Source organism: Mrakia frigida (genome assembly GCF_051309035.1).
Source record: "Mrakia frigida strain ATCC 22029 unplaced genomic scaffold BDY24scaffold_29, whole genome shotgun sequence".
NCBI classification, from domain to species: domain Eukaryota; kingdom Fungi; phylum Basidiomycota; class Tremellomycetes; order Cystofilobasidiales; family Mrakiaceae; genus Mrakia; species Mrakia frigida.
The window spans coordinates 88,772-100,876 of NW_027481252.1; the positions used below are offsets into that span (position 1 = coordinate 88,772).

A 12,105-nucleotide genomic window follows, 5' to 3' on the forward strand; every position below is an offset into this window, starting at 1 on the left:
TCTAGTATCTCAGAGCCATGTCGTGCTAAACTATCATCAGATCTTCGTAACAACAGCTCGGAGCAGTAATGCGGCTAGACGAGTCGGACGTCTGCTGGTTTGGCGGGTGGAGGAGGGGAGGGCTTGAGTTCCTGTAGGGGGAGAAAACGAAGCAAAGACCGAGTAAGAACGTGTCAGATAGAGTTCTAGAGCTGACTCGACGAAGAAAGCGGCAGACTCACCTTCTTCAGCTCCGTCAAAGCAGCGAGCATCTCGTCAAGTCGCGTCGCCGCGAAGTCTCTCACCTGCTCCCAAACGATAGGAAGCAAAGTCAGCTTGGTTCGACCTTCCAATCCACTCTTCTTTGAAAGAAAAAGAAAAATGCTCACGTTCTCTCTAGCCTCCTCAGCAACTTTGCTCAACTTCTCGGCGTCGACTCTCCACTTCTCCTCGGTCAACCTCTTCTCCTCCCTCCTCTTCATTTCCTCATCCTCCCTCTTCCTCCTCCATCCACCAAAGCCTCCTCCTCCCCCTCCTCGAGAGTCCGCTTCCTTCGTTTCGACGACTTCAGGGGGAGAAGGGAGTGCGAGGGATCTTGAAGCACAGAATCCGAACGAGCCAGGTCCTCGTCCTTCGCACTCCGAGGTCTTCTTCATCCACCAGAGAGTTGCGAGAGAACCGATGGTGAACTTTAAAGTGATAAGAAGAAGAAGCGAGGTCAATTTGGGGAGCAAACGAGGAGAGGACGACGACACGAACCCAAACGATCCTCCTTGGATGACCTCCTCGACCAGCTCTGAATCCTCGTCCCCCAGCGTCGACGTAGATAGGAGCAGCGGCGGGAGGAGGAGGAGGAGCAGCTTGGAAGTGAGGTTGAGATTGAGGGTAAGGTTGATGCCAGTAAGGATTGGGACCGTAGTTGTAGTGAGCTCGAGAGGAAGTGGGGATCATGGTCGAAGAGTTGCGAAAGGGGGGCGGGGTGGGTTAGTGGTGGTTTGAGAGAAGAAGAGGCGACCGGAAGTTTCTGGCTTTTGAGCAGAAGAAGCCGAGAGGTCGTCGTCATCTACGGCAGAAAGGGGAAAGGGACAATCAGCGCTGAGGAAGTAGAAGGAGGAGGGAGGGATGGCCGAAGGTGAGGCCGAGACGAGGACGCGTCGAGAAGAGAGCGAGCCGAAAAGTGTTGGAACGTCGAGAAACAACGTCGTCGAAGTGCGGTATACTGTTTAAAGAGAAGAAAAAGCTGGTCAGTACTTCGAATTCGAGGTGGAAGATAGCTGGAGAAACGAGAGCAGCAGGAAAAGGAGCAAAGGAGACCGCGTCGCTCTCGAACCGGGTCGAAGTCAAAGAAGCGACCTGCTTCAGCGAACGAGGCAAGCCAACAAGCAAATTAACGTCCTGAGATATCAGTGGACTATGTAGAGAGAAGAAGATATCAACCCAAAGCAAGATGAAAACCTAAACAAATCGTAAAACGAGAAAGATCGCCTCCCAACTCCTCTCACCTCCTCGTTCCTCCCAAACCCATCAGCCCACTCCCACTCCCACTCCCCGTCCCCCTCTTCACACCCGACCCTCCACCGCTCCTCCCAACAACAGGACTAGCTCTCCCTCCTCCTCCATTCAGCGCGTCCACCAACGACGAGCTCGCCGTACTCCCACTCGCTCCCCTCACCGACCCAGAAGCTCTCGGATTCAGAGGACTCATCCCTGGAAACCTCCCTCCTCCTCCTCCTCCAGATCCTCCAACCTCAAAGCCTTTAATACTGCTGTTGGCTGAAGCGATCCTCGAACTAGGTGTCGAACTCTCCTCCTTCACCGTCCCTCCTCCTCCGAAACGTCTCCTCGCAGCAGGTCGAGCCGTTCCCGTCGAGCTCGAAGGGATGGAGCTGACGCTGGTTTGTCGAGACGATCCAGAGGGTTGGTGTTGGTGACCTCCCATGCCTCCTCCTTCGTAGCTCCAAGTCGAGTCGGTTCCTCCTCCGCCGAAGTTCGAGGACGGGTAGAGCGACGACGCGTTCCCTCCGCTCTGCTGCTGTTGTTGAGACCGACGAGCCTTTTCGTGACGAGCTTGGACGGATCGGAAGTGAGCTAGGAGCTCTCGCCATTTGATTTCGTCGGGGGAGGAGAGTTTCGAGCGAGGAGTTGGGTTGGGAGTGTAGGTTCTGAGGGAGGAAGCGGGAAGGTCAGTTTCGGGAGCGGAGGAACGAGAAAAAGAAGACTGAAAGAACGAACGGTTTGGGGATGTGGAGGAAACCCATGGAGCTGACGGCGCTGAGTCGGTTTCGGAGGGAGACGAAGGCGGTGGATTGAGGGAGAAGCATGAGGAGACCTATTCGACGACGAGACGAGACTGATCAGCACAGGGAGTGGAGAAGGAGTCGAGAAGGATTCGAAGGGACCAACCGTAGAGGCACTTGAAGAGGTATGGGTACTTTTCAGGCTCGAGGAGTTGAAGACGAAGAGCTGGGGACGGCGAACAGCAAGGAGTCAGAGACGGTCGAGTCGACGAGGAGGATACGAGAGAGCGGAAGCGACTCACAGGTGAAAACGGGAGACTCGATCAGCTGAACAAGCTTGTCGATCTGAACCAGAAGCTGGAGAGTTGTATCGAGGTCGGCGCTGCGAAGAAGAGGAGATGAGTTCAGCGTGGGTCTGGAACAAGAGAGGATCGAGAGACGAGACTCACAAGAGCTGAAGAAGATTTGACGCATGTTCGTAGGCTTGAGCGAGTAAACAAAGCGAGAATACGGCGACGGGAGAGTGGCACCACGATCGATAGATGATTGAGAAGAGCCTGGAGGCAGTCGAAAAAGAGAAGATGGTCAGACTGGGAGAGAGGACGAGGTTGAGCGATGAACGATTCGACTCACATCTGTCCGTCCTTCGAATCGAGATTCTTCAGCCGTTTACGGAAGTCGACAAGCTCGGTTGAGGTGATGAGGATGATGTTGAGCCTGGAAAAGCAAGAAGAACGCGTGTCAGTCGACCGAACGAACTTTCGAAGCAGGACACTCACTTCTGCACCATGCTCCCAGCGAACTCGAGGTCCTGAAAAAAACAAAGAGAGCAGCGATAAGTCAGCTTCGGTTGAGACTCAGTTGCACACAGGCGGGAAGGGAAAACCAGTGGCAACGAGAAAGGCTCACCTCCTCCGTCTCCAAAATCTGCGCCAGCGTCCTGTAAATCCTCTCCGAGTTCAAGTTCAAACACAACTGCCTAATGATCAAACTTCCTCTCGTCTCGAGCAGCCTTCGATCCGTACTGAACAGCTCGAGGAGATTGACCATGAACGAAGTGAAGTACGAGTCCTCTGAAGACGACGAGATTTGAGCCAGGAGGCGAAGGTCTCGCTTCACGACTTCCTCGGCTGGGTCGGAGAGGGTCTTGAGGAGGACTGGGAAAGTTCCGTCGTCGATAGCTAGGATCTGAAGAAGGGGAGAGGAAGTAGATTCAGTTTCGAAGGAGGGAGGAGGGAAAGGAAGAGAACGAAACCGAGACGAACCTTCTTCGGAGCCTTCTGATGCAGCATCAACAGCCATTCCAGCGCAGCAACTCTCGTATCCTCACTATCCGACAGGAACTGCAACGTCAGCACGTTCACGGTCTGCTGGTAATCGAACGGATCCTCGTCGACGGGCGAGGGACCTCCTCCTGATGGCGACGGCTGAGCGGGCGATTCTCCTCCTACCGAGGGGAAGGTAAGTTGAGCGGGAGTTCCAGGTTGAGTATTCGAACTCGATGGGACGACTCCCTTTCCGAATCCGAGCTGTTTGTCCTCCGTCGAGACGGTGGGAGTGGAGAGAGGGGAGTCGGAGATGTGGGTGTCGAGGGAGGGTTTCGTTGGGGCAGGGGTTGCTGTAGCGGTGGAAGAAGTAGTGGTGGAAGAGTTGGTACGAGGTTTGATGGTGGAGGCTGAAGAACTGAGGTTGTTGCTGGGAGGGGAAGAGTCTTCGGTGACGTTGAGAGCCGAGTCGCGTCGAATGATGGAGGAGGGAGGAACCGAGGCTGATGAGGAGGAAACGGGGAGACCTGAGATCGATACTGCCGCTGTAAGTTGGGAGGAGAGGGAGTCCGATGTTGGGTGGGAGGGAAGTGTGGGCGGGAGAGGAGAGGGTGAAGGGAGGGCGAGGATGGCTCGGTAGATGTTGAGGTTGGTCTGTGTCGCAGCTGCTTGGCTGTGGAAAAAAAGAGGAAGGGCGAAGAGGTATGGGATCAGTTGGCTGGGATTGAGGAAATAAGAGAGAGGGATCGACGAACATGGCAGGTGAGGGGTGGGCGAGGTAAGGGAGAACTTGAGGGAGGAGTGAAGGAGTCGTCGGGATCATGACGTCTTGAGCGAAGATGATGAACTCCGAGAGCCACTGAAGAGCCGTTGACTGGATGTTTTCGTCTGTCGAAAGAAAAGAGAGACAAAGAGGAGGCGAGGTCAGCTCAAAAGGTCGAGAGCACGACGCGTCTCAAACGAAAACCAAACTCACTCGGGTACGAAACATGCCTCAGCAAGATCTCCACGATCTCAGCATACGGAACCACCACACCCTGACCAGGAACCCAACTCCCACTCCCCTTCCCTTCCCAATCCTCTCCTTCCTCTCCGTACTCGTCCTCCTCGTCGTCGTCCCTTCGTCCAAACCCATCCGCCTCCTCCTCGTCTTCCCAGCTCTCCTTCTCCCTCTCACCCTCCACCCCACCGCCATTCGTCGTTGAGCTTCCCATCGTCGTCTTGCTCTCCCGTCGCTTCAACCTCCTCCGAGAATGCTCCTCAGGTCCTCCTCCGTTGGCGAGCACTCGAGCTTGAGACTCCTCCGACTGCTGCTTCCCGACCTTGGCGATTTCCCGAATCTCTCGAAGGAAGTCGGAGAGGACGTTCTCGGTTGCTGTTCGGACGTCGACGCTGTCGTCGGAGAGGTATTTCCTGCGAGGTGGGAAGAGAAGTCAGACGGAGGTGGAGGGAAATCGAAAAGGAGGGTCGAGAGCTCACAGAAGACCATCGAGAAACGATGGGAGATAGCTGACGAGCTCCAGTTCGGGTACAGAATCCAAGACGGTGATCCAACTCGTAAGATGAAGCCTCGTATGGGGCGAAACGACGTAGATCCTCTCCTTCAGCAGCGGGATGAAGCGTTCGAGGGAGAAGAGGACGGTGTCGTCTCCTAGGGATCCTCCAGCGTCGGTTGTGGAGGCAAAGTCAGGGTTGACTGGAGAAGGATGGTGGTAAGGACGTTGAGTGACGTAGGTAGAGGCGGATTCGGCGACCATCTGAAGAGTCGAGGCGAAAAGTCAGAATCGAGCGGAGAGGGGTCCGTTCGAGAAGAGAGGAGAGGAGAAGGGAGAAGTTGGTTGGACGAACATCTTTGAGAAGCCGGTCGAGAAGCTCAGCACCGTTCTTGACTACGAGATCACTATCGGCGGAGAGCTGAGTAAAACGGCAGGCTGAGAGTCAGCTCTGGAGAGGTGAGGAAGGAAGGAAGAGGGAGAGGGAAGGAAGGCGGAGCTCACCTTGTTGATGTCGTCGAAAATCTCGTTGAAGAACAGAAGCAGCTCTTCTCGTACGACTTTTCCGCTGCACAAGGAGAACAATCCGGTATCAGCTCTGATTCCTGTGTAAATGACGAAGACCTGACTCACATGTTGTACTAGAATGAAGGGAGGAAAGGCAAAGGGAAGGGGCCATCCGGTCAGCTCGACTCCTCTTCTCCTTCCCTTCCCTCCCTCAGCCCCTCCACACCGCTTCCACCTCCCGAAACAAGCTCACTCACGATACACTCCACTCCAAAGTACCTCATCCTGCTATCAGTATCCTGGAAACAGCTCAAGATGGGTGGGATGATCCTGGGAAGGTAGGGAACGACGTCGAACCCCAAGGCGATCGCTCCCGACGCTAAACCGAGCAGACCTCCGTTCCTGGTTGACTGAGAGTTGGTAGGAGTTGTGAAGAGCACGCAGAGTTGATCCATGATGACTGGGATTCGGTTTACTTGAGCTGGATCTTGAGAGGAAGCGCATTCTCGGAGGAGTCGATCCAGGTCGAGAGCGGCTGCTTTCCGGTTCTCGTACTGAACGAAGAGAGAGAGAAGAGAGGAAGGGTCAGCTCGAGAGTTGAAGTGCAGTGGGAGGATGATCACTAACCTTGACATGATTCTACGAGAAGAGAAGGGAGGAAAGGGAGAGAGAAGATCAGCGAGAGTCGAGAGAGCAACAAGGGGAGGGAAGGAGGAGGAGGAGGAGGAGAGGTGAGGTTGGGACGAACGAGACCTTTGAGGATGGCGGGATCTGAGGGAGCAAAGAGAGAAAGTCAGAACTGAGAAGGCTCCAGTGAAAGACACTCTGTGAAACTCACCCATTCCGCTAGCTCAGATTGTGTGGTTTGGAGGAAGGTCGGCGTCGAGGGAAGGGAGGGAAGGGAGGAGCGTCAAGCCGTCGCCTTCCCTTCCTCCGCAGGCGACGGTTGAGGCCGATGAGGTTCAAGAAGGTCAATTTTCTTGAGTTGTATATGATAGTCTGTTAGTAATGCTGCTCTCGAGAAGTTTTCATATTTTTGGGGGCGAAGAAAAGGCGGAAAGGAGAGGCTGCCACGAGTTGACCTCAAACCACCACGAGCTCAACCTCCCTCCTCCCTCCTTGCCTCTTCCTCTCCCCCTCCCTTCTCGTCCCAAAGCGGCCATATCTTCCAGCACTTCGCTCTCTCCCCCGTTCTCCAAGGACTTCCCTACGTTTCACTCCCTCGAAAAACCTTCCCACCATGACCTCCTCCTTCTCCTCCAAACTCATCGACCCCTCGAACCCTCCCTTCGTCCCTCTCGACCCCTCCGGCCGTTCGAACGGAATCCTCGCTTCCCACAACATCCTCGCAGGAGACATCCTTCCCGGAGAACCCCACGTCCTTCACTTCTCATGGGGAGAAATCTTTCCGTTGATGTCCCAGACCGCAGAGCCGATTAGCATCCTCCAATCTCTCTCTTACGACCAACTCCAAGCGTTCATCGCCATCCCACCCGTTCCTCCTTCGTTCGATCCCTCAGGGATGGTAGGGACAGATCTCATCATGTCGAGGATGCTCAAACTTACTCCCATAGTCCAAAACAAGGGAGAAAAGATCGTGCTCTTCGGGTTTTCGAGGATGAAACCGAGACACTCCTGCGTTCCGAATGCGAGGCTGCTGGTTCTTCAGGAGGAGGAGGGCATGATCTTTGGTGAGTATACAGTCCTTCTTCTTTTTCTCGGGGAATCGGGAGTAGCAAGAGGGAACGAGATCTCAAGAAGGATGAAGCTCACCAAACCTCCCCTCCCTCCTCTCCTTTCTCAGCCCTCCGAGCCCTCTCGCACATCCCTCGAGGCTCAGAAATCTTCATCTCATTCCTCCCCGACGGCGAATACCCCTTATCCTACCCTCGTCGTCAAGACTTCCTCCGTTCCATCTTCAAATTCGAGTGTCGCTGTCCAGCCTGTCGTCGCTCGCCACAAGATCAAGTCGTCGCCGACGCGAACCTCAGCAAGGTCCACGCTCGTTTCCTCAGCTACGGAAGGCTCGATTCGCCGAGGAAGATGTTTGAAAAGGGTGGAGCGAGGTTCATCAAGGCGTTGTTGAACGGACTGGTTGAGATTGTTCTCCTAGCGAAGATCCCCTCCTCCATCCCTACCTTCGTTCCCTCCCTCACGCGGCTGCGATGATTTCGTTCTATTCGGAGGACATACCCAGTGGGCTGGAGTGGACTAGTCTTCAGAAGGAGTTGGACAGGATTTGGGGGTGGGAATCACCGCCGATACCTCCTGTGCATATAGGCGAATTCGGAGAGAAAGAGGCTCTCGTTCCTCCTGTGAGTTCGACTTTCCGTTCCTTTCTTCCTTTCTTTCCTCTACTGACACGCCTCTTCCCTTGTTTTCTTGTAGCCCCAAGAGCTCCGAGACTTCGTCACCTCTCTCGCAACTACACCATCAGCCTTCCTCCTCCCGACTCCCTCTCCCTCTCCTTCCCCATCTCCCGTCGGGTCGCCATCTCCTCCGCCCGCCGAATCCTCTCCATCTTTGCCCAAGGCTCCGAGCCCAGACCTCATCACCGGGTCCATCAGGACATGGTCGCTTCCCGAATCTCAACCACTCGAGGAGGAGCAGCTCGTCGTCGTCGAGGAAGAAGCAAACCCAGACGCGTCGTTCGAAACCACAACTTCTCCTCCCTTCTCCTCCTCTCCCATCTCTTCTTCGTCGGCCACTTCCACTTCCACTTCCACGCACCATCAAGAACGCTCCAACCCTCCTTCCAAACCCGACTCTCCCTCCCTCGTCGAAGCCCAATCCGTCGTCGTCGAACCTCAACCCCTCCCTCCCTTCTCTTGGTCCGACGAGCCCTACCCCTCTCCTCTCCCTCCTCCTCCTCCTACCGGCAAAGTCTCAAACTCTCCCACTCCAACCCAGCCCACTCTCGAACCCGAACCCGCTCCTCGACTTCCGAACGAAGTCCCTCTCTTCCCACACCTCCAACTCAAACCCGAACCCGTCTTCAAACCGTCCGCCGCGTATCGTCCTCCTCATCGACGCTGAAACGGAATGCTACGGCTTCTAGATGAGTGGGAGGAGTCTATCATTGTCGGAAGGAAGGGTGCGATGGGTTCGGGAGGGTGGGCGCGTCGAAGAAAAATGGAAGAAGGTTTACGAGTGAGGAGGGAGATGGGCGAAGCTTTTCTTTTAGTCGTTTCGAAGTATCGAATGAAGATGCACCAGCTTCGTTCTCGCCTGTTTGCCTTTCTGTCCTCATATACTGCCGGCTCGTCGCCACGTCCTTCTCTTCCGTCTCGCCTCTTCCCAGTCTGCTTCCCTCCCTCTCTCTTCAGTCTCAGTCTCTCGTGAACGAGTCAACGACCTTGCAACGGGAACCGACCGAAGGATCTAGAGAGTCAAAGCGGCTTGATCGAGGCTAGTAGAAAACGTTAAAAGAAGGGGACGGAAGCGAGGGAAGCAAAAGGTTGAAAAGAGAAAGGACAACGAGCTGGGACGGGTACATAGTAGGCTACGTGAGGAGACATGAAGAGAGAGAGAGAGTACGAAGTAAGAAGAAAATCGAAAGAGGGTTCGTCTTTGAGGTGCGAGAGAAGGCTGAACAGTCGATTGATCCGCTTAGAAACGCTCCGAGTCTGCGAGAAGAGGGAGGGAAGAGGGCAGAGGGTTCGAGAGTCAGTTTGAGCTCGAAAAACAACGCCAGAGAGCTCCAAGACCTTTAGAGGATGCAGAACGAACGTCGAGCCTTCTTGGCGATTTCTCGTTTAGCGTTCTTGACGACGACGGCGAGGATCTATAAAGACGCAAAGACGAGAGGTCAACGATCAGGACGGTGAAAGACGAGCCGCTTCCGAGAGGTAGAAGACTCACATCGGTGAAAGGAGCTCCTCTGAAGTCTTTCGTCTGACTCTGGAACTCGGGCTTGTACACGACGGTAAGCTGGAAAAGGAAGAGCGAGCGAGTGGAAACGAAGTCGAACGCGTCGAGTCAGAAAAGAGAGCAGGAGGAGGAAGACCTCTCCCTATTCCTAGCAAACCATGGAGTAGTTCAGTCCTCACCTGATCCTTCCAGTAAGCCCAGAACTTTTGGAAATCCGTCGCCGTGCTGGGAACCACATAGGTTTCGTACTCGACGTCGTCGAACTGAGGATCGTAGCAGAGGAGATCGAGAGCTGCTTGGTACTTCGAAAGGCATTTGTCGACGTCCCCTGGAGATCAAGAAGACGACGAGAACAGAAGGCCCAGAGGTCAGTGGGGAAGAAGGGGGGGAGGGAAAGAAACAGAAGGCTCACAAGTCCAATTCCCAGCCTTGACCCCCTCAACGTAGAGCTTGAACGCCTTCTTGTAGGAACCGGGGAGGTGCTCGAACGAGAAGACAGATTCGGCGTAGAGGTTTTGAGCGATGAAGAATCGAAGGAAGGAATCATCTGGGAGGAAGAGAGAGGAGAGTCAGGATCGAATCCAGCGTTGCGTCGCGTTTCGCTCTTTCGCTCAAAAAAAACTCACCTTTGATGCATGGGAGATGAACGGTAACAAGCTTCTCGACCCAGTGCTTCCCAGCCTTTTCGTGGTAGAGGACGTAGAGGAAGAAGGTTTCGAGATCTGCGAGGAGACGGAAGGGAGGAGGGCAGATCAGCTTCATCTCGTATCAACTCCTCGCCATCTTCGTTCCTCTTCCGATCCTCTTCACCAGATTACAGACGACCTCTCCAGCCCATTCTTAGAGTATGCGTCGATTCATGTGAAGAAGAACTCACAGAAGTACGTTGCCAAACCACCACCGAGCTTCTTGCACGAGAAGGGAAGAGGGTTGTCGGAGACACAGCATCCGAGATCGCTACCAGTCTCTTTGAGAGCGACCTTCTGCAGTTTTCTGTCGTAGAGGCCAACTCCCATGGCTCTGGACTGTAAAAGTCGAAGGACGAAGGGGGAAGAAGAAGGTGAGGGATCAGCACATTCGTTCTGCTTCCGCAACGACCTCCTGAAGTTTGAACAGCGACTCGACGAAAGCTTTGAGACTCACGACAGGGTCGAAGGACATCAACTGAGAGAGAGCTGCCTTCGTAGCAGTAGGATCCTCCGGATGCTCGTTGTTGGAAGCCATTTGAGGAAGAGGGTGTTGAGTGGGAGGACGAAAGTGGACGATCTGGAGCGGCGAGGAAAGCGTTCGAAAGCAGGTCAGATCGAGGATGTGAATGCAAGAAAATTTGAGTGAAGAGGGAGGTTGAGGGTAGCAGCTTCTCGTACGAACCCTAGATGAAGAGAGGGAGCTGAAGGAGAGGAAGAGGGATGTCAGTTCAGCTCGGGAGGAGATGCGAGGAGAGACGAGGACGTGTTGGAAGTGGATGGATCTCGTTCGTTCAGGAAGGAAGGGAGAACTTACCTTGACCTGACCTTACTCAAGAGAAGATCGAGGAGGAAGTTGAACCTTTGAAGAAGGAGAAAAGAGGAAGAAAAGAAGAAGAAAGGGGAGGTGGGAGTTGGGAGAAGGAGAGAGTCGGGAGAAGAAGAGGGAAGGGGTGAGGGCTCGAGAGCCCCTAGAGGAGATTCGGGGCCAAATTGTCAACATGCTAAAACTTCACCGGAGTTGGTAGAAGCAACTCAATCTAGCCGACACCGAAACGCTACCGATGATAAAAAGATAAAATGGAGGAGATAGAAGCGACGGGGGGGCAGAGGGAGACGAGACGCGTCGCGAAAGCGAAGAGAACGGAAAGGGTGTAGAGTCCGAGAGAGAGAAGAAGCAAACGACATTCAAGCAGGCGTACGATGAGGACCAGCAGAAAGAACAAGGGGAGGAGACACAAGAAGGAGAGGAGGAACGGCGGAAGAGACGCGTCCCGACGCTGGAGGATGAGTGAAGCTCAGATCTCCCAGCAGATGCTGAAAAACCGAGGCCGATCTGAGAGGGAGGAAAGAAAGTGAGAAAATTGAGGTCAGCAAAGGAGCTCTACGGATCGAAGTGGCGAGGAGAGGTGGAAACGAACCTCAGAAGATGGGGAGTGGGCTGAGAACGCCGAAATCTATGTATGAGAGGGAGTGAAGGAGGGTAATTATCAATGAGGACGGTTGGAAAGAAGCGTTGGGCACTGGGGGTTTATAGAGATTTTGGATGGGGGCGAGTGAGATGCGAAGGGAAAAGAAGAGAGTCAGCGTGCGGTTGAGAGCTTTGTGATTCTCTCCTCCGTCTTCCCTCCCGGTCACACTCCTTCTACAGCCAGGCAATGCCCAGCAAGATGAGCCGAAAGAACTCATCGATGAACACAGCTGCTCAAAACGACATGGCCCTCCCTCGTACGCGACGGCTGGAGACGAACGAGGACGGAGGACGAGCTGCAACGATTCAAATCGAGGGAGAGCAAAGAAGTCAAAGAGCGAGCATACGAGAGGTGAAGAAGAAGAGAAGGATGTCAGCCTAGGATGAAAAAAAGATGCGAGGTGGTGGAAGAAGAAAGAAAGAAGAGGAGGGAGAAACGAGGCCTCCCTCTCTCTTCCCGACCTTTAAACTCTCTCTCTCTCTCTTTCAACGCCCTTCTCAAATCAGCAACACGCGCATGAGACCGTAGGTACGTATCAAGAGTAAAAAGAAGTGCTTTGGCAAAAGAAGAAGAAGAAGAAGAGAAGAGGGAGGGAC

General features: G+C 54.2%; 5 protein-coding genes across 5 annotated transcripts in view; 1 reads left to right on the plus strand and 4 right to left on the minus strand.

Annotated features, from left to right (window-relative positions):
• Positions 1-19: 19 nt before the first annotated feature.
• On the minus strand, positions 20-1,321 carry BDY24DRAFT_149925 (uncharacterized protein). The gene is made up of 4 exons (XM_076636123.1): positions 739-1,321; positions 369-668; positions 222-284; positions 20-131 (listed from the first exon to the last, which is right to left on the minus strand). Exons 1-4 carry the CDS (start codon positions 928-930, stop codon positions 75-77), a joined length of 612 nt encoding a protein of 203 aa, XP_076494069.1. The 5' UTR covers positions 931-1,321; the 3' UTR covers positions 20-74.
• A 1-nt stretch (position 1,322) lies between these two features.
• On the minus strand, positions 1,323-6,363 carry VAC14 (Vac14p). The gene is made up of 19 exons (XM_076636124.1): positions 6,320-6,363; positions 6,230-6,252; positions 6,109-6,120; positions 5,739-6,035; positions 5,608-5,615; positions 5,479-5,542; positions 5,330-5,395; positions 4,961-5,238; positions 4,458-4,894; positions 4,237-4,369; positions 3,482-4,154; positions 3,126-3,404; positions 2,996-3,027; positions 2,850-2,933; positions 2,666-2,773; positions 2,519-2,598; positions 2,383-2,442; positions 2,212-2,308; positions 1,323-2,141 (listed from the first exon to the last, which is right to left on the minus strand). The coding sequence occupies exons 1-19, from the start codon at positions 6,321-6,323 to the stop codon at positions 1,478-1,480; spliced, it is 3,399 nt and encodes a 1,132-aa protein (XP_076494070.1). The 5' UTR covers positions 6,324-6,363; the 3' UTR covers positions 1,323-1,477.
• Positions 6,364-6,721: 358 nt separating this feature from the next.
• BDY24DRAFT_371660 (uncharacterized protein) lies at positions 6,722-7,650 on the plus strand (the record flags this gene model as incomplete). The annotated part of the gene is made up of 2 exons (XM_076638168.1): positions 6,722-7,172; positions 7,286-7,650. 2 exons carry the CDS (start codon positions 6,722-6,724, stop codon positions 7,648-7,650), a joined length of 816 nt encoding a protein of 271 aa, XP_076494071.1.
• Positions 7,651-8,861: 1,211 nt separating this feature from the next.
• BDY24DRAFT_398010 (uncharacterized protein) lies at positions 8,862-10,958 on the minus strand. The gene is made up of 9 exons (XM_076641630.1): positions 10,855-10,958; positions 10,723-10,741; positions 10,495-10,617; positions 10,229-10,376; positions 9,978-10,073; positions 9,764-9,898; positions 9,343-9,679; positions 9,211-9,265; positions 8,862-9,107 (listed from the first exon to the last, which is right to left on the minus strand). The coding sequence occupies exons 3-9, from the start codon at positions 10,573-10,575 to the stop codon at positions 8,904-8,906; spliced, it is 1,056 nt and encodes a 351-aa protein (XP_076494072.1). The 5' UTR covers positions 10,576-10,617; positions 10,723-10,741; positions 10,855-10,958; the 3' UTR covers positions 8,862-8,903.
• A 784-nt stretch (positions 10,959-11,742) lies between these two features.
• BDY24DRAFT_407698 (actin) overlaps positions 11,743-12,105 on the minus strand; it is a gene marked incomplete at both ends in the record, with an annotated part of 3,657 nt that continues 3,294 nt past the window's right edge. Inside the window, one exon of the mRNA XM_076642772.1 lies at positions 11,743-11,804. Within this exon, the coding sequence (XP_076494073.1) occupies positions 11,743-11,804 (62 nt within the window). The remainder of the gene's footprint in view (positions 11,805-12,105) is intronic.